General features: G+C 33.1%; 1 protein-coding gene across 1 annotated transcript in view; it reads left to right on the top strand.

Moving 5' to 3' along the window:
* Positions 1–235: 235 nt before the first annotated feature.
* The window catches only part of LOC147071475 (uncharacterized), a 137,193-nt gene continuing 115,411 nt past the window's right edge, over positions 236–22,017 (top strand). Inside the window, exons 1-2 of the mRNA XM_085948591.1 lie at positions 236–285; positions 1,033–1,140. Coding sequence (XP_085804717.1) covers positions 236–285; positions 1,033–1,140 — 158 coding nt within the window. The remainder of the gene's footprint in view (positions 286–1,032; positions 1,141–22,017) is intronic.

Below are 22,017 nucleotides of genomic sequence, written 5' to 3'. Positions count from 1 at the left end.
TTTACATTTTACTTTAAAAAAAAAAATCTTTTTAATGTTTTCAGATATGTACATATTTATTTAGTAATACAGTTGAAATTGTAAATTATCAAAAAAATGTCTCACATTGCAAGCTTCGTATTATTCCGCTAGGTGCCTCTGTTGGTATAAGGATCCCCCTTAAGTTTATGTTTTATTAGTTTTTTCTTTAAATTAATAATCCTGTTCTCTCTCAATTCTTTCTTGAAGCACGACGATGCATGGTTGTTACATCAGTCCCATGCGGCTCGGTATCGGGATAGCAGAGTGAGCACGTAAAATCTTTTCTATCAGACACGTTTTAAGCGTCATGGAGGCAGCCCCACATATCCACGGTTGTACATTATATGACGGGTGGAAATGAGAAACCTTAAAATATATATATTTTTAAATGATATATGTAATTTGTATTTCGTTATACATATATAATATTTTAGCTGCCTGCATTTTTTATTATCATGGTTATGTGTGCTTTATTTTTGTTGTTTATATTAGTTTATGTACATACATAATAATAATGTCATACTAATTTATTTTTTCTATAGTTTGTACAAATTTTCTTTATAAGGTACACGCACCGTTTATAAATAAATAACCAGTTACAATACCTATATGATTGATTCATTTGTCAAACAGAAAACATCAATGTTACATAATATATTTAGTCTCCCCTAAAATCTAAATTTAATTTATTTAATTAGGGGAGAATATCAATATTTATTTATTTGTTTATTTAAAAAAAATACAAAAAAAATTATTACTCAATTTCATATCGTCGGTGAGGTATTTAAAATCAACTATTCACTATTGTTTTCATTTATCCATCGTTTCCCTACATCCAACAGATACTCTTCGCCACTGCTATTTACTATAATATCATGCCTTTAATACAAATATAATATATTTTAGATAATTTTAATAATATGTACTAAATCTTACGTAATATCACCATTAAAGTTTGTAAGTACCAAATAGGTTTCTAAAGAAATAAACATTGTATCTCTTTTGTTTCAGTGAATATGGCTGCTCTTGTTTCCCTGGCTACAGTGGCCGAGATTGTGGGGAGGGCCCACTTTGCCTGAGGCACGGGAGACCCACTTGTCTCAATGGGGGAACTTGCAGGTGAGATCAAACAACGTCATAAAACGTCGGCAAGACACCTTTTGACCCAAGTGCCCTAGGAAATTAACAACTTGCTGTTTTTCCAGTCAAGCTATTTTTCTTAGAAAAGCGTACACTTCAGTTAAAAATAATTAACTTTGATATTTTGATAATAGAGCGACGACACATTTTTAAATATATATATTAATAAATAGTTACCTACCTCTCAAAACATTTAAAGGTAAAAATAAATTAATGTCGAAAAATACTAAATACTTCGCTTCAGTAAAGCTGTTTATATTATTTGCTATAATGTAGCACTTGTTTTGCAGCTTATTTGGGTCAAACTGGCAGAAGTTTCATTACCAGGTATAAAAAGCACATGTCATACGTTATTTAAAATTAAAAAAAATTGAATATAAATAGAGGGAAACTTATACGTAATTTCTGCAATGATGATGGTTTAGTTGATAGACACCACAAAAATATTAAGATCACTCAATTTCCATTCTGATTTTCTTACTCAGGCGATGACAGCATTTTTTAAATTTGCATTGTGATTACTTTCTCAAGTGCAATTATAAACCGTTTTACACAAAGATTTCAACCAAATGTCAATGACAAAGTGTATTATTGGTTACTTATCTACGCATTGTGAGAGAGTGTTTTTTTATACGCCCTCTCTGCAAATAAACCTGCAATGTATAGCCAGCTTAATTAGTGCACGAGCAATTTTTTGCGTCAATTTTACATATTTAGGCTCCATATATAAATATAAAAAGGTTTTTTCAACATATTTGTGTAAAATAGATTCATAATTCGCCAGGAAACTGATAGAGAATAGCCGTACTGTATATCAAAGTTATGGTTATATACCATATACTTTTATTGTGTTAAATATCAATTCATAGAGGAAATGCATTGTATTAATAATTTAATTTAGTAAAACGCATTTAATATCTGCATCGGTTTCGTCCACCTTTGAGGGACATTTTCAACTTAAATTGAGTTGTATTAAATTAAATTAATAATATGTACGTGTTAATCGGACACCGTTTATCTAGTTAATTTTATGGAATAAATTAAGATACATAAATATTTTGCAAAACGACCATAGACATCCTTACTAATTATGATGTTAACCTGTTTAATATTTCTATTGTAAAGCTGTTTTAATACTCAAACATATTATTATAAGTCCATAGATATAAACCTTACTTACAATAAATGACATTAATTATATTGAATAAATAATAACAATGGATTACTTGGATTTGGTAATTATTATTGATTTGATTTGCTATTCTATATGACATGTATGCATAAACAATAATGTTATCACTAGGCTGTATTAATCGACTGCCAGACAAAAGGTAACTCCAAACTAATTATATTCCTTTTGGGCATGCGCCTACACATTTCCACAAAACAAAACTAACTCGTCGATTTGGCGGGCTCTTTGAATAATATAGTATATATCAGGGATAGCGAACCTATGGCACGCGAGTGTTTCATTTTGAAGAGAAAAGAAATTACTCTTTTATTTTTATTTAAAAAAAAAATTTTGTCTTAAAGTTTTACAAATAAATATATAAGTACTTACTTATATATTTAAAAATAATGACGACATAGCCATGCGTGTTTTCTTCGGTTTTTTCAAAGTATGTTTACCAATCGATGCGCAAACGGAAACGATGAAATTCATACATAAATGACAAATCGCATTGTATAAGAAATGCAGGCAAATCCTTTTCAAGAATAATTATTACGTTTAATGTAAATATACAATTGCATAGGTCGGTCCTTAGGATCGGGGAATTAAAAATATTCAATTAACAAACCTTATAAAATTATTTATCGGCAGTCATTCAAATATAATAACTGCTTGTTATTTTGCCTCAAACATAATCTCTGAAAATCGTTCAGTGTTGGAGAATATAATATGAAAGAAGAGTGATTTAAATGTTTCCACGATCTCTTTGACTAATTTGAAAACAAGGAAAAAAAATCAAAGAATAAAAGATATGCCTTCATCTACAAATACGGCGAAAGGTAGAATATCAAGAACTCAATTGTAATTTTTAAACTTTTTAATACAATTTTATTCTTAAAAACTATTTTCTTAGAAAACATTAAAAACCATTTTTTTCGCCATAAAAAAACTGTTTGGGATGTCAGACAGTCGAAAAATATTATTTGAGAAATTTTGACACGGATACTTAAAAAGGTTCGCAAACCCTGGTATATATAATATGTATAAACACATATCGCTCAAGTAACAATAATATGGGATAAATACTTATTTCCTGGAAACACAGATATGTCGGTTACAAATTGATATTATGTGGTTCAACAAGATAGAGAGACATTCCATACAACTCGAGCTTTAATGACTATCTTGCGTCAACTGTTTCTGGGGTGACAAAGGGTTGGGTTGGGTCAAAGATTACAGGATTCTTTTCGAATTACACTAAAGTTTTCAAAGGCGTGTCCTGTCTTGATTTTGTCATAACGCAAATTTCACGTTTACACAATGAACGTTGCTTGACTTTATTTATTGATTTAAAAGACAGTAATAAGATACAAAAAATAAGTGAAATTTGTTTGACCAAAAATTATAAAAAAAATTTAAATTAAAAATTATTTTAATCGAAATTTAATGAGGTTTCCAGTGTAGACACGGCATAAAATATACAAACAGCAACTCGTTAGCTGTCTAAATTTAGTCTCTAATAGCTTCCATTGGCATTTAACATAACATAATACGAAGGAGAGACTGTTTAGTGTTGCTGTCTACCAAGCTGTCCAATGCATATTTTGGAACATACAAAATTTTAAAACATTTCTGAAAAATATATAACCACTAGATTAAAAAAAAACTATGCCACCCAGCAGGATTCTAACCTGCACCCCTGGGGATTCACGCCCATGTGCTCCAACCACTAAGCTATGCGCGTCCTATCTTATTGTGACTAAATTAACAAGTGTTTTCACAATACTCTCCGAAACTTTTTCTAAATTGCGTTACTTTTTGGCAACCAGCTTTTGTATTTTAATTAAAAGTATTATAACCTACTAACCAGTGTCAGGATTACTCCAAATTTTTTTTATCGTACTTACACTTACTAATGTTTTTATATTTTTTTTTATTCAACGAATTATTCACAAGATTTAAAAATGTGACATTATTTTATTGAGCATACGTAATTTGAACACTTCTAAAAAATATATAACCAGAAATAATCTTTTTGAAAAAATACGACACCCAGCAGGATTCAAATCTACGCCCCACGAATGTGTATTCGTCGAATAAAGAAAACAGTTTAGTATATTTTTTGGCTTATTTATAATTGGTAATACTAGCAACTGGGTGTATGTATATTATGAACAAATCAAATAATGCGTCCACATGATCGGATTCGTAGCTGAATCGTTCCGTGTAACTGCATTCGTTAAACTTGGTAAACTCCGACGGGCAGTCCATGTAGCAAGAATGGACAGTGCTCAACGGCCGAGGGGAATCCTGCATATAAGACCATAAGTCGATTGACGGGCCCAGACTCTGGTGACTAGACTGTGTCAACAAAGTTACTAGATCGGCCGGTGCAGAGACCTGGAAGACATTGGCCCAGGAAAGGGGAGATGGACTCAGTTCTTGGAGTAGACTAGGACCCGCGCTGAGTTGTTCGGCCACATATGATAATGATGATGATTTAACTATATTATTTACACAACATCACGTCCCTCCGGCTCCCCGGTATATACAAAAATTGAGTCGTAAAGTGTATATTGTCGTCTTGGCGTAATTGATACTATTAAAATATATGCTTATTATGTCAAATAAAAAGCGATACTACTCGTATATAAATATGTTTCATGTGACTTTCTTATAGCATGTAAACGCGAGCTTTTTGGCTCGAATAGGATTTAGACGAGCTTTTTAACCTGTTAGTTGGCGTGTCACTTTACTTGAAGGAGGCTAATGGGAAATAAATAATTCAGGGCAACCTTCGAGGCAAAGACAAACAAGACCTTTTTAAAGGATCCCCCCACTAGTAAATTTGCCAACGTTTTAGTGTAAACCTAGCCTGTAATCGATTTACAAACGATGCCATTTGCCATTGTCAATTCTCTACCGGGTTATAGCTGTTGCGAATTTTCTTACTGCTATTAAAACTCGATTACCTGTCTGACAAGTGGATTATTCGCTTGTGGAAAATAATCAACCATGTTATATAATATATAGTATCATTATAGTGATGGACGATGTGGAGTTAATCTAATTATTATGTATTTATTAGTTGGTTGCAAGTTCATTACAGATATAAAAATTATATCATGTTATTTAATTGTCATTTAACTATTTAATGATTCACAGGCCGTCAGCAGTTTTGAATAACGCTGACTCGGTGAGAAAGGCAAAAAATAAGTTTTTAACACAGTCAAATTACTTCTTGCAAGCAAGGACTTTTCACCTAAGTAACATTATTAATGTTTATCATAATATTAAAATGTTTTTTTCACCAAAACCTGAAATACTTGTGTAAGCATTTATTTTAACCGTGTTGGGTTAAACGTTAAATAAAAAGACTAGAACGATCGAACAAAATGTCTCACTCGTGATACTCACTCGATCTTTTATAATCATCATCATCATCAGCCGGGGTCAATCCACTGCTGGATGAAGGCCTCCCCAAGCTTTCTCCAACTCTCTCGGTCCTGTGTCGTTCGCTGCCACGTATTTCCGCCGAACTTTACCAGTTCGTCAATCCAGCGGTTTTTAGGGCGACCCTGTGGCCGTTTCGTACCCCTTGGGTACCATTGGATGATGGCATTTGTCCAGCGGCCGTCCTTTCGGCGAGCAATGTGCCCCGCCCATCTCCATTTCAGCTGTTTGGCAACGTCTATTACATCGCGTACTCTTGTCTGCTTCCTAACCCATTCGTTTCTCTTACGGTCCTTTCGCGTGATGCCCAACATGCACCTCTCCAAGCCTCGCTGTGTGACTCTTAGCCTTTGGACATCTCTCGTGTTGAGGGTCCACGTCTCGCAGCCATACGTGATCACGGGTAGCACAAATTGGTTGAACACCCTAATTCTCTCTTTTATAATATTACTGTTATAATAATATTTCTTTGTTTCTAAATCTCGTGTTGGGAACGTCTTAAATTAATAATATGCAGTGTTCACTTTACGTAATAAATAAATAAAAATTTGAATCTCCTACACCCAAAAACTTTATAATATGAATAAAATGATTGAAGAAAATCTACATCATTTTATATGCTATAAATCTGTATCTGCAGTTTAATAGTATCTAAATAAAAAATTGTGCTTTTTTGTATTATTGAAGACTTACAAACTGAATTTGCAAAAGAATTATTATTTTTCATAAAAAAATACAAATGCTTTTAAACCATTTTAATGTAAACGTCAATAATGTACAAAACCACCTAGGTACATTTTATGAAACTTTTGAATTACAACAGTTACTTTATTAGGGCTTCTTGAAGGTCACATTTGGAAGCAAGAAAAACACATTTACAAATAAGCAGTTTCTGCTTTGAGTTATAAAAATAATAAATTTTATGAATATCTGCGTACCTACTGCATTTACAATTTTTCCTTAGATTTTAAAGTGAATATAAGTAATTTGACTAAGGGAAAACAGCTACATTGAACAAATAGACACACAGTGATGCATATCGATGGTCTAATGTTAATATCCCGTATCTGACATATATGACGAAAATAACTTTTTGGTTTACCAAAACAACAAAAATACTGCCCATCGACTGCGAAATTCCTGTATCTGTAGTTATTTTAACAAAAAGGATACAGCCATTTTAGTAATTCCTCGTAAGTATCTAAACATTGCAGGAATAAACCTGTAGCAGCTAGTATCTTGCCTGTAAGCTGTCAAGCGTGTTGCATGACGTGTGTTGAATTCAGCTTCAAAATTTCACTTTAGAATTATTTAAAAGGGAAAACAATAAGTAATCCTATAACAAATTTGGATTTTATCTTAATATATAATATATCACATTTAATTGGATACTATCATTATATTAGGGGTTATGTGCTTTGCTTTACCACTTTTTACATTGCGGGTTATTGGCATGCTATGTAGTCACAACATGTGTGAACTATTAACACGGGATATCAAATATTTAGTTTTTTTTAGGTTCCTGCACAATTTGTAAAAAGTCACTTACTATTAACACATATATTGGCATTAGGCCATCGATATAATATATTTTATTTTTATGTTTACTAGGTAGTGTTTTTTCATTCTGATTAGTTTTTATCAATGATGTTCACTTCATAACTAGTAGTTGAAATAATTCTCTATTTTAAAAAATTGAAATAATAATAATAACTATTTATAAACACCCTATAGTCTCCTAAACATTTGTGGCCTTATTATTTATTAAGGGTGACCGCAGCATCTCTGCGAGCGGATTTATAAATTCGATGATAATTTTTATTTTCAATATTTAACATCAAAAATAAATTCATAAATTTAAAAAAATGTTTGTTTTTTTAAGCCAAATTGTTATTAGTACATCGTATTTTTTGAATATTTTTATCAATAAAATATAGTTTGACAACTTCTTCAGAATCTGACAAAATATTTTTTAAATCATAGTTTTAATTCATAATTCATTTGTTTTTTTCTTATTTATACAATCATCGATCGCGACAGATATTCTTGGAGGTGAATGCGTTGTCCATATGCTTCAACTAAGGGGTGGACATAGTCAAATAAAAAAAGAAGAAATATAAAAATAAAGTAAATGAAGGTCTCATGGACACTCTCATTTCCACTAATTGTATACAAACTCTATATATATATATGAGTTTACACATTACTTGTTTGTTACATACAAAAATTATATTGGAATATGGTTTAAGTTTAAAGAGTTTGATAAGAAAACACAGAAGGCTCTATCTAGCAGAAGAAGTGCTTTTTCGACATTTTTTTCTACCTATAGTTATCTTAATAACAGTAGCAATTTTTTTAACAAAGTTATTGGCATCACAAATGGCAGATGGTTAATTCTGCATATTGAGAGAACAAACAATGGACGCCTCCGACTTATTATATAGTGTTATAATAAGATTTATTAGATAATAATATAGTTAATGTTATTGGTTTTAAACGGACACTGTAGTAGTTCAATATCTTGGATATTGTGAATCCGTAGCTTCTAGAATCTAGATCCAATTAAAGATAGATCCAATGGATATAACGAAAGCTCCAAACTAAGTAAATCTGATATGTATATATAAATCAGAAAATGCCTCAGCGAAAGGGAAACTCCTGCGCCGTCTATTAAAAGGCAAACAAGGGAAGCTCGTAAATAAGTTATTATACAAACTTTCTTGTCGACTACGAACCAAAATTACTTACAGCAGAAAACTTTCCCCATTGTCGAGTACTAGATTTATACCATGAACTTTATGTTCTAAATGTGGCTTGTTTATTTAATGCATACATTTATTTGGTGCTTTAAAAAGACAGTTAGTTAGTATTGTAACTAGACTTATAATGTTATAACGTAAGTGAAGTTTTCTTCCAACGAGTAGACAATGTAAATAAATACATAGTTTGTATATTTAACGAAAACTGCCATGCTGGAAGGAATGTGTTGAAACATTAACAATAATAATTATTCAAGTTGTTTAAGGCCATACCTCAGTTGAGACACGGTCTAAAAAGATCGTCGCTAGGCGATGCGCGGATTGCGGGTCGCGGGTGCAAATGAGGCATGTCAAACCAAATATAATTTGTCTTATAAATCCAACATGTGTCCATTTAATGTTCTGTTTATTGTTTTATCAGTAACAATAATAATATATTCATTGACATGTTTTCTTTTTAAAGTAAATGGGTAACGTTTTAAGCCATCTTTACACGATTTAAGAATTATTACGGCCGTCGCCATCACGAAGCAAAATGACGTGTTTCCAACTCTACATTCTCTCTCCGAATGGGAGCGAGTGCAAAATTTCGTTGCGCCTATGGTTGAAAATTACTTGCCGTTTCACTGATGAATCACCTTAAAATGTTGTAGGTACTATTCGATTGAAATCGTCTTAAGCGACTCATATTCCGCCTTTTGACATCTTTAAATACTGCAGTGCATCTATTCTATACACAAGACTGCTATAGGCCACTATCGGCAGCTATTGAGGGTAGTTTTTAATTTTTTGTATCGAAGTATTAGCACTTAATGTAAATATTACAATAAATTAGCTGTAATTGTTACAATAAGTGCTATTTAACAGGACCTCTCTTGGATGTGTTAAATTTTAGAGCGAGGTTGACAGTTTTTAGTTGGCTAACATATTGTAATTGTTACAATACGTGCTAATACTTCGATACAAAAAATGAAAAACTACCATCGATAGCTGCCGATAGCGGCCTTATAGCAGCTTTGTGTATAGAATAGATGCGCAGATTCACTTGTAGTACAAATACAATACTATAGTAACATATATCGACATAAAATAGAACTAACAGTCTCAGACGATAATGAAGTACTCGTCACAAAGACAGTTGACATAAACTGACATTAGCCTTATAACTTATATAATATATAGATTATAAGAAGTAGTCAATATCAAACCTTTTAATCAAGCAGTTTACAAATCGATGGGCGGTGGGAACAATCACATAAGTCAATATTGCATGTTTTTCAGGAAGCAGTCCCGTGACATTTTATCAAAGAAATCTTTCCATAATTTTTAAAAAATGTCATTTCAAAATAGGTCATTGATTTATGCAACATTATTTTTTTTAGAAAAATGTAAAATAATACAATAAAGAAAATCTTAAAATTCGACATAAGTGATTGTTCCCCCCATCCATCGAAATCTTCTTCTTCTTCTTCTTCCACCCTGTCACGTCCCAACATTGGGGCATAGGGTAAGCACAAGTTGGCGCCACTTCCCTCGGTCCATCGCCAACTCCTGCGCCTCCCGCCATGTCAGACCTGCAGCACGTAGGTCGCTTTTGTAGCACCGCTGCAGGGTGAGGGAGGGCCGGCCAGCGCGATGGAACCCTTGAGGCTGTGCCACAAGGGTACGAAGTGCCGCACTCTTTGGTGGCATCCGGAATACGTGTCCCAGCCACGTAAATCGACTTTTCGTGATAACTTCAATCACCAAAGACTGTTGTGTCTGCTCACGAACTTGTGTGTTTGTAACGCGGTCGTACCAATGTACCCCTAAGATTTGGCGGAGACATCGATTCTCAAAGCTCAAAAGCCGAGACTCTTGAAGCTTAGTAAGATGCCATGTCTCACAGCCATATAGGAGCACAGGTAGCACGCACGCGTTAAACAAACGACATTTGGTCCTCACATAATACAGCCTTGACCTTCATGCGACTCCAAGCTGGTTGAACGCAGAGCCCGCTACACCCATGCGGATTCCAAGCTCACCAGAAATACCGCCATCATCGGCAACCGTGGCACCCAAGTATTTGAATCTGGACACCAGCTCGACGGGCAGACCGGAAACCCGGAGAGGAGTGTCGGCGTCGATGCATGCAGCACTGCACAATCCATCGAAATAATCTATCAATAATTAAATAATCATTCCTCGCATACTGTGTTTGTTCGCAGTTGAAATAAAACAACAAAAATAGTAAATCCATACCGTTGTGTAATATTAAAATAGACATGAAACAATAAACAATCATAAAACAGTTCTGTGTTTATTAATCAAATATGTACCCATATAAAAAAAAAACTTAGTAGGTATCTAGTTGGACATTATACCAAATTAAAATATAATTAAATATAACCATCAGTTGTTTATTCTCCCAAGGTGCAGAACCAACCTGCCACTGGTAATGCCAATTGGGAGAGTGATAACTATGTTCAACGAAATTGCTTCGGGTGTTGATATATTCCACCTACGTGAGAATGAGTTTAGGTGGATGTTGTTTTATAAATTCTTAAAATAGGGTCTGCTTAACTCATTCGGTGTACTTCCTTGTACCTATCTAATTCATCTACTGATATATCTCTTTTTCTTATGTAATACTGTTATATTTATATATCTTTGTTTCTAAATGTCATGTTGTGAACGTCTTAAACTTATAATTTGTAAAGTCCACAATATGTTAAAAAAATAAATGAATTGAAATGAATTGAATTGAAATTGAATTGAAATAATTAAAAATATCGAACTACCACAGGCTTTAGCTATTTAAAACACATTTGAAGATAATAATTGAAATGTCGTTTACGTGGCAGGTTTTGAAGATCGTAAAAAGGGTATTGAAGAAACTATGCCTGAATTTTTCCAATGGCCGAATTATGCAAATGCGATTTTTACGATAATCGTGTGTAATTTATTAACAATAAGTAACAATACTCCATGCCAGTATGTTGTATGTTGACCATTGTGTGAATGCACCATGGCCCCCACGTCTTGGAGCGGGCCCACTTGATCTTTGGCAGATCCCCCAACCTATCGCTAAAGTTAAAGGCAGTGTGACGCTCTATAGTAGCGTTTTCCATTTGATGTTCGAGAGAAAATTAAGAGTATTCAGTGATTTTTTTGTATTTTGAAATACCCACACCCACTTGAAGTATGAAGTTATCGAATATCAACACAATATAATAATTAAAAATTGTCATATTTTCTACTGTTAATATTCGTGAAGTAAAATAGTGCCTTTTTACTAATAGATCAAAATTGTTATGTATATTTATCTCACTTATCTGGTCGACCCACCATCCCGATCCCTCCCTGAGCCCTGGCCCCCAGACTAGAGTCTTGTCAGCCCCTGTTTGTGAAGGCCATTATGAGCACAGTAGCTGAAGATGCCGAAAGGCAAACCCTGAGTCGCTAAAACGATTAAAATGTAGTACAAAATTTAAAATCAATTAGAAGTTTAACACGCAAAGGTACCAGCAAATGTGCAGCTATGTAAAAACATGGGAATAAATCTGAGTGTGAAAATCAACAAACGTGATCTTTGCATGTAAAATTCCTATAGTACCTGTTTCACGATAAATAATACATAACTACTTGAATTATGCAGTTAGGTACGTATATAGCTGGCACTACTATTTCATTCACAAGATCACTTTTTTTTCGTGTCCCAACGTCCGAACGCACAATATTACATGAGATAAAATCGGGTGCTGCTATTGAGTTGCTGAGTCACAAAATAAGCTCTGTCGACTTTTTTATCAAAAGTCGAAATCGGTTTTCACTTGATACCGTCCTACTACGTCAATATTTTTACAGCTTATTTTTTTATTTAATTTTATTATGTATTATATTTTACCTAACAGTAATATTATATTATTATTCTTCTTTGTGCTCTATTTATCGTTTTAATTTAGGTAATTGTTTCTTTCTTATGTGCATGCTCCGTTTATCATATTTACTGACTTAAAACGGTGTTGACATACACCCCAATTCTCCATAAAATGTCATGTAATTTATATTAAGAGGGTTTTTTAAATTTCCAGAGCGGGTTTTGCGACTCGATGTGCATTAATTTGATTTAAATATTTTCCTAGTTATTTTATTGAAACTACTAATTATCTACTTCTATCAAGTTTGTTGACCTACCCAAAATTATTTAAATTAAAGTTAGTTTTCAACTTTATTTAAATCAACTATATGAGAACACAGTAGAACCTTGATATAACGGACTAATCCGGATGAGGGGGTGTCCGTTAAAGCCAAAAGTTCATTATATAAAAACATAAACAAATTCGTCTTCGGGTGATAATGTTATATACACAATGTGACGTCCCTAGGCAAAATGCCGCCCCATTTTTTATACAGTATTTTTATTACCCTTTCATGACTTCAGTATCTAAGTAATGTGTTGTATTGAAACATTACTAACACAATATACACCAATAAACCATACAAAATTAAATTTAGATATAAAAAAATGAATAAATATAATTAAGTTAGACACTTACCCAAATCATCAAAATCTGACGTCGTATTTGATTGATATTTCTGACACATTCGATTTGTACCATTTAGCAATACATAGATTTGTTATTTTCACACCATTTTTACAAAGCTATTATTGTAGGTAGGTACAACATGTAAACATTTTTTTTAAGCTATTCCTATAAGTATACCAAATCTCGATTTGCCGCCCTTCGAGTAAATGCCGCCCCCAAGCGACGCTCAATCTGCCTACCCCCACGGGACGTCACTGTATAATTCGACACCTCCTACGTATAGTATTGTAACTTCATAATCGCAACTTTACAGGAGAGCGGTTTAAAGATACAAAAGCTTGGTGTAAGTCGACCTTTTGAATGTTTTGCACCAAATTTGGGATGTCTATTGTCAATTATAAATAGATTTGTTTTGCATTTAAGGATATCTAATATTTTTTGTGGTTTATCAGAAAATGCTGTTACAACATTATACTGCGGAAAAGGATTTGTTCGAAATATTGTATCAAGCACATACAATAGTTTACGGCGGAACCTCTTACATGCATTTAGTTGTATGTGATACTTATCATAATTTACGTCGTCCTAGTTTTGTTGAAATATATTGTATATACTAAAAACATTTCGTTACCTAAGATTTTTTGCGTATTTTATATCATAATTCGGTAATAACAATAATTAAAAATTATGGTATGGGTCGTCAGACAGGTAGGTTGGAAAAAATACTCTCTAAATAAAATTACTTAATAAAACATAAAATAAATTTAAGTCTTTCATGACGTGATAAAAATTAAACATTCAGACAAAAATAGAGAAGAAACAATTTCAATCAAAAATCCAATTCAAGGAAGTATGTAAATATTGAAATAAAATTAAAAGCAAAAAATAAAAATTACAATCACTTCAAACCAACGTTCTTACGAATTCTTGGTAAATTAATATATCAATAATATCAAAGTAAAATCAGACAAGGGAATAACAATGGGTGATTAGATGGAAGGTGCAGTTCAGGTTAAAATATACGTGAAACTGAAAAAAAATCATTATGCAACTATATTTTTAGTTTGGAATTAATTTTCAATTATATGATCTGACAAAAGAACCATGCAAAATTTTAAACATACAACCAAAAAGAAATTTTTTACACTGGCATAATATCAATTATTAAGCTGATTTTATTTTCATCCTACGAGAACACAATTTGGTATAGGTTTTCGTATTCACAAATAATAAAATCAATCTTCCTCAGAATCTGCTGGTGGAATTTCAGTGGTAGGTATTGACATGTATGAAATTACTGAAAAACTTGAGATAACTCCAGGAATGATTCCACTGTTGCACATATTCAGTAAATCATCTGTCTTAGCTTTTGGAATTGGCAATATTTGTGATTAAAGAAAATGAAGTTTCTCGTTGCGTGGGCTAGGTGTTACTTTTCACGACCATGGTCGAGTAGACAGTGCTAGACAAGTCGCACTTGTAACTAATCTTAAACGGATCATTGTGATTTTATAGTAATTTGCATTAGTCCATAATATATGATATTTTAATAGAGCTCTGAAATCAAACATGTCAACGTGATTGATCCCTACCACATCCTCGGGTTTTCTCTCTTGTTTTGCCCATCTAACTAGACAGTACCGTTCTGGAGGTGCAAAAATTTGTTTGTTTTTTGAACATCTTTCAATCAGGGCTTGAGCGCAGTCCTCTTCATTTTGCGTATGTCCCCATTCCAAAAATGTGTACTTTACATTAACATTATATTTATGGACCGCATAAAGTCATGTTAAAGTCATAATTAATGTGATTTCTGTTTGTTAGACCAAAACCTGAAGTCTTTTGCTCATTGGGCACAATATTTGGTTACAAAATTAAGTAAGCAACTTGAGTCCTCATTTGCACCTCGTTTGCCTTCAGCCTTCTGCTACATGTATAATGTAGCAACCATTTGTGTGAATTGAAAAACAGTGTAATTGAAAACCGATAATTTACGTTTATAATAAAATATACTCAAATTCCCGTGAAGGGCATTCTGCCATTTGATGATTGAACATCATGTTTATCAAATAATTTGAACTGACGATCAAGGTTCTTGCCATAAACTGGGAGTTGCTCAGTGGATGCTACTCTTACTTGTAAGTTTTTGAAAATGTGACATTGGTCACACTGGTCCTTTTTAGGGACATAGTTACACAACACAATTTAAAATTTTCATTGATTATGAATAATTGATACTGCCTTTCTGTTTGAGCTTTATGTGTGTATATTGTGGGTTCATACCATTCATTATATAGTTATAGTTTAAACAGAGGGATAAAATCCAGGTCGCCATCCAAGTAAAATTTGCTTGATCGCTGTCGAACATAATATGATTCGTCCGGTTGGATGGACTTAACATGGTCGGAAACACTGATTTTCATATCATAAGTTAATACAACATTATAATGTTTGTGTCGACTTCGTTGATCAGGTATTAAAACGCAAGTTTCATTATCCACCTTGTCCAAAGCTGTGCATACGAATTGGTTACAAATAGAGAATGTAGCTAGAAACTTTTTTTGCAGACTTTTACCAATTCTATGTTATTTTCATTTCGTCAGATGACATTTAATGGTAAAACTTCGCCACGAATGAGTTTCAGTAAAAACTCTGCATTGCTTTTCATTTATCGCTAATTTAGCTACATATTTCCACTTTATTTCGATCACCCAAAACCTTAACCATTAAAAATGGGGTTTTTTTTAATGATTATAAATCTCATGCCTTATGGTAACAGTACCTCTTTAGGTGATTTTTCATAATAATAGCTCTATATAATTTATCCAATTACTTTTACTATTAATCTTTTCGAGAGAATGTAGTCTGTTTGTATCAGCAACGCTGGCACTAGTCTCATCATCGGCACAAATAATGTCTAAAAGTTACATTATCATATTTTAATTGGCACCTGGAGGCAGTGGTGACTCTGTAAAAAGCAAAACAACTAAATAAACATGAATTTATAAAAGTTATCACACGTATACTATTGCAACTAAAATTGTATGTCGCCGTATAATATGATAAGTACTACATACAATTTATTTTACTAAAATAAGCACGACGTAAATTACCATAAGTGATAGATACAATATTTTTTTTCAGTTTTTTCCGACGTAAAATATGGTAAATATTACATACAATAATAGTTACAAGCAAAGAAACGACGAAGACAATGGTAAGTATTACTTACGATACTTTTTGTTGTCGTACGAGAAAAAAATTAAAAATATTAACTTACCTTGAATTCTAAAGTCACAGTTTCCCTGGGTAGAATTTATTTCGTCCATTGTTGTTTTGCTATTATTATCCGTTTCTATAATATTATACGCTGTACTATTAATTGTCCCATCTGGCCTAATCACACATTTTTGTGAACGCATAGATTTTCTATCAATTTTTGTATTCTTGACACTAAAGTGCTATAGAGGCGGGCATATTGCGCAATTTTCATTGGCATTGTCTAGATCTCTTCATTATGGTATTTAATATTTACCAAATCATACAAAAAATACAATATAACCAAAAGTTCACACTGGTAGCGGTGTGTCACCTCCCGTCCGAAGTGAAGTATCGTAATTAGCAGTAACAATACACCCGCGCGGCAAGATCTCCGTGTGTTTCCCGCGTATAGTATTGCTAAATACTTTACCATACTTCACGTCGGAAAAAATTCAAGATATTTGAGATACAATAATGTGCAATGCTTGAAAATCGCACTTATAATACAATTTTTGAAATTCTGTAAATTGCATCATATGTAATACATACTATGGATACGAAAAATGAAAAAAGGGAAAAACGTCATTTTGTTAGTTACAATAGTATACGTAGGAGGTGTCAATAAACAAAATGCGTGTAATATATCTGCCGAATAGTCAATAAATGTTATTTGACACTTAGATTAAAAATGTATAACATTAAAAGGATGTTTTTAACAAGTTTCACATTTGACCGGATATTATGTCCGTTATATCGAGGTCCTACTGTAATATAAATCATTTAAAACTTTAAAACGCGTAGCTGTAGAATCATAGAATTTTCATACAAATTCTGGAATCCCGTCATGTTTGTAATACATGAGGTTTTCTATAGTCAGTAACATTATTGAAAAATACATTCATAATACTCGTAAGTTCATCAACACGATGAAAGAAGCAATACAAAATAATAACGTTAGACAAATAAAACCGGTAGTATTTTATATTGTCTTACATTTTATCTGTTAATTAAGAACCTTACAATATTTGCAATAATTGAATGAATGAATAATTACAAGATAAAAAGAACTTTTTATACACAACATTTTTAATCTGTTGAATTATTATGCTCAATATGCTCAAACTTGCACTTGATAATATGAAGTAAATAAAAAACAAATACATATAGAATACTGAAATTTCATTTTGATTTCCATAGTAACGCACGTATATATTAATAATTTAATTGCTAGGACCGCCCCCTTAGCAAGCAATAATAGTCTTTTACTTTCTACGGATTTTTCTGAAATAACTTTTCATACAAAACAGAATTAACTGAAAATGAATTCAATTATACTTAAAGATGGTTAAAATTATTAAAAGAATGCATTGGCATCGTGTTCTGATATATTCTAAAAGTTTCAAATGTCTAGCTAGTCGGAAAGTTAGTTACAAATCGATTGCAAGATTTGTACTGGACAAACAAGAATACGAGCTAATAAAAACGTTGTAAATAAAAATATCACTTTAATTAGGTTGTTATAGTATCAAAATGTACCTACGGAAAAATGTTATAATATTACTAGGTGTTACTTACTTCACCCTAACACGCTCCAGTATTGGGCATAGGGAAAATTCAAAATTTCCCTCGGTCCATTGCCAAATCTCACCCTCTTCCGCTATGAGAGACCTGCAGCGCATATATCGTTTTTGTAGCACCGCTGCGGAGTAAGGTAAGGCCAGCCATGGCCATGGCGACGGAATCCATGAGTTTGTGCCACTAGGTTTACGGAGTATCACACTCTCTCAACCATTTGATGCATCTCTTTGTGATTACTTCAATCACCGAGGGGTGTTGTATCTGTAATGCGGTCGTACCAATGTACCCCGGAGATTCTGCGGCGATATCGATGCTCTAAGTTCAAAATCCGAGACCTTTGAAGCTTAGTAAGGTACCACGTCTCACAGCAATACAGGAGCACAGACAGCAAGCACCTGTTGAATAAACACTATATAGCTAGTATTTTAATAGTGTTTTCTAGTAAACTACAGACACTGCATCCCTACCAGTTATTTTTAAGGTGAACTAATACAACGGTCCCCAACCGGTGGTCCGTGAGAGAATGTTGGTCGTCCGCAGAATAATTTGAATATATTTGCAATTTTCGTATTTATTAAAAAGTGTCTGTATATTCTTATAATTTTTTTTGCAACTTTAGCCAGTCCATATTCAAGAAATAAATTGATTAAAGTTTGCTGTTCGGGACAAGAACAAGCAGAAACAAATGTCACACTGATTATCTTTCTGTTACCTGTAATTGATCTTTTATGCACCTCTATGTCAACGTAGAATTCATATTAATTTACTAATTTTATTGATTCTTTTTTAATAAATTGAAATTTTAAACGTTTTTTTTTTGCATTTTTCGTAATGAAGATCTGTGTTAATAAGTTTATTTATTATAATTCTTTTATGATTATATTGACATATCGAATTATTAACAAGTGTGGAAAAAATACGTGGAAGTGGTCCGCGGGATTCAAAATTTTGAGTTTAGTGGTCCGCGAGGTCCAAAAGGTTGGGGACCGCTGAAGTAATATACTCAGGTGTCTCGCACTTTCAAGGACCATCTCTGTCCATATTAATAAAGTTCAAAGAAAAGTTGATAGAACCCGACTTTCTCTCATAAGAGAGACGCTTTATTTGAATTCAATATAATAAATATATTGAAATTTTTCTGGTCAATAAACTGGGATTACTCTTTTAAGATTCAATTGAAAAGTTTCTTAACTAGCATTTATAATACTTTGTGGAACAAAGCATTTTCTAGTCGCGTAGCTCTAGGTGTCTTAAATACACAATGAAGTATTCGTAAATAAAATGAAATCTTCATGAAAGATGGGAGTTTGTTTGCTGAAAGTTTACGTAGAATATCTGCTTAGTATTCTGTAATAGAAATTGAATTAATATTGCTTGCTTCACTTCTTACATTTTCGGGTCTGCCTTATATCAGAATGTTGTTTTTATTTTTCAATGCCAAATAAATTTAAATAAATTTAATTTAATCTATTATTTTACCAATAATAATGAATATAAATGTACTTGCATTGAAACCTTATTACAAAATAACAAACACTTTATTGTGTAGGTAGGTATGTCAGTTTTCGAGAGTTGGTTGTTTTTGTTTTTGATTTGATGTACGTGGTTTTGGTTTGCAGCAGTATTGCCAACCGTACTATAATGAAATTATAGTATTTTTCTTCTTTTTCTTTCGACCATGTCCGATCCTAATAGGATCATATAGGCCTTCACAGAGTGGAGGTTTGTATTAACAGATTTTATTTTTACGAGAAATGGATGTCAGCCACTTGCTCAACCTATTAGGTCCATACTCTGACTCATACACAAATTGAAAAACATTATGTGTACTTGCCAGACCCAGGATTCAAACCTGGGACCCTCGACTCTATAGGCCGGCATTTAAGCCACGCGGCCATCGTGTTTTTTTACAACGTTTATATTAGCTCGTATTCTTGTTTGTCCAGTACAAATCTTGCAATCAATTTTTAACTAACATCCCGACTAGCTAGACATTAAAAACTTTTAGAATATATCAGAACACGATGCCAATGCATTTTTTAAATACTTTTAGCCATCTTTAAGTAGAATTGAATTCATTTTCAGTTAATTCTGTTTTGTATGAAAAGTTATTTCGACACCATTATTGGTCCTAGCAACTAAATTATTAATATTATATACGTGCGTTACTATGGAAATCAAAATGACATTTCAGTATTATTTCTATCAAGTACACATTTTTTTGATCGCTTAAGCTAGCAAATCAAGTTTATATGATTCAACAGAAAATTTAAAAACGTTGTATATAAAAAGTTCTTTTTATCTTGTAATTATTTTCCATAATTTTCATTTACTTAGGTACTTCACGACCAGTTTCGAGTTTTGTCTTATATTATTCAGTTAGCAACAGTTAAAATAAATACACTATTATAACTACAAAAATCAATGTATTCGTACTTGCAATGGCGAAATAATGATGTAAATAATTTTAATAGATTGTTTTCCATTTTCAACGCCATGTGTCAATTAACACCTACCTAATATATGAAAATGACAAGAAGTAATATAAGAAACACATTACCATTACGTCGCCTGAGCACACGTGAGCTCACGGTAAGCTCTGTAAGTGTGCAATGTTGTTTTACTTGGTATTTTATATGTTATCAGACATATGCTAAATATGTAGGTAGTCCAAATTGCAAACTCAACAGTAACTATATTAACAGGCGCGTACACAGAAGATGGTATGGGGGTATATTTATTATTGATTTTAAGGAGACGGGAAGGTCTCGGGTTAACAAAATCTAGACGGTTTCACTGACTTCTACTACTTTTCATAGTTACTACTTAGAGTCTCAGCTATTTTCGGAATATATTTCCCGTAATAAGACACTTTGATGAACACCTGGTCTGCAGTTATAACTACGGGTGTTCACCTACGACCTGTTACGATGCATTCACAAGTAGTTTTTAATATTAAAAGCAAGCACTGTATGCACGAGGTGGATATTCCAACTCATGAGTGCCACGGGTCTTCTACTGGCACAGGCCATGTGTGCCATAGAATACCAAGAGTTGTGAGGTCAACTAAGTCGTTAAAAAGACAGTTCGACAGCCAAATCATCAGACACGCGGACTTGACGAAAAAGAAGTAATATTCCATTCACCTAACTATTTTGTATCTTTTTTATTTTTGGGGCGGGTCCGGACCCAACTCCTTCCCCGCTGTGTGCGTGCCTGGGTCTTTAGATGCTCCTTTCACAGTAAACAGTTTTGACTGTACGGCAAAAAATCGAAGGGCGATATTCTTTTAGTGGTGTGAAGAAGAGCATGTCCCTTTTCACATTACACGGGGAAGGCTAAAAACCAAAACGGCGCCGTATAGCAACCATCCATTTCCACTGTATTTACGGCGCCCGGATGGCCACCGATGACTCAGTGGCGTATGTATATGACCTTATGCACGATTTCAAATTAGATGGTTTTAAATCATATGGAAAGCAAACTGAGCTTGTGACAGAAAAAAACCGTTCGTAAACCGTATAGTGTGAAAAGAGCGTGAACGTGTTCCCGATTCGGATTTTTACCGTTCGATTTTTTCCGTACGGTTAAAACCGTACAGTATGAAATAAGGGTCTTGGTGATGGGTAAGGTATTTGGATAGAGAATGGTATTTTTTTACAGGCAGCGAAGAGTTTGCATACCAATTCAATTAAGCAAACGTTAACGTTAGTCCGGCGTCTCTGGCGAAAGACCAGATCTGACTGCCGAGAAATCTTTACCAACAGCCGATACCATCAAATTATGTACCATAGTCCGACTCCTGAACTTACGATCTCAAACATTATGGTTAGCTCACATTCGTACGAGCAGATAATCTGTTACATTTTACAATAAAAACCTATGTCATCAAAGATAAATGTACATAAACATAAAATAATTTTAATCTCACCTAAATTGCACCCAGCTTCCGGTTATAAAATTGTCAGAAGCCGTTCCGAACTAATCCCCGAAAGAGCGTCAATCAGTGTATAATATAGGGTGAAAATAATATAAATTTTGGGTTTTCCGTATTATGTATAACAGTATAACTATTGTATTTTTAACAGATCTCGCTCAAATCAAAGTG

The sequence above is a fragment of the Rhyacophila brunnea genome, unplaced genomic scaffold, assembly GCF_057557595.1.
Source record: "Rhyacophila brunnea isolate RB1 unplaced genomic scaffold, BYU_Rbru_1.0 scaffold_20, whole genome shotgun sequence".
Taxonomy (NCBI): Eukaryota; Metazoa; Arthropoda; class Insecta; order Trichoptera; family Rhyacophilidae; genus Rhyacophila; species Rhyacophila brunnea.
Note: the sequence above shows the minus strand (reverse complement) of the source record. Positions and strands in the feature narration are given on the sequence as shown.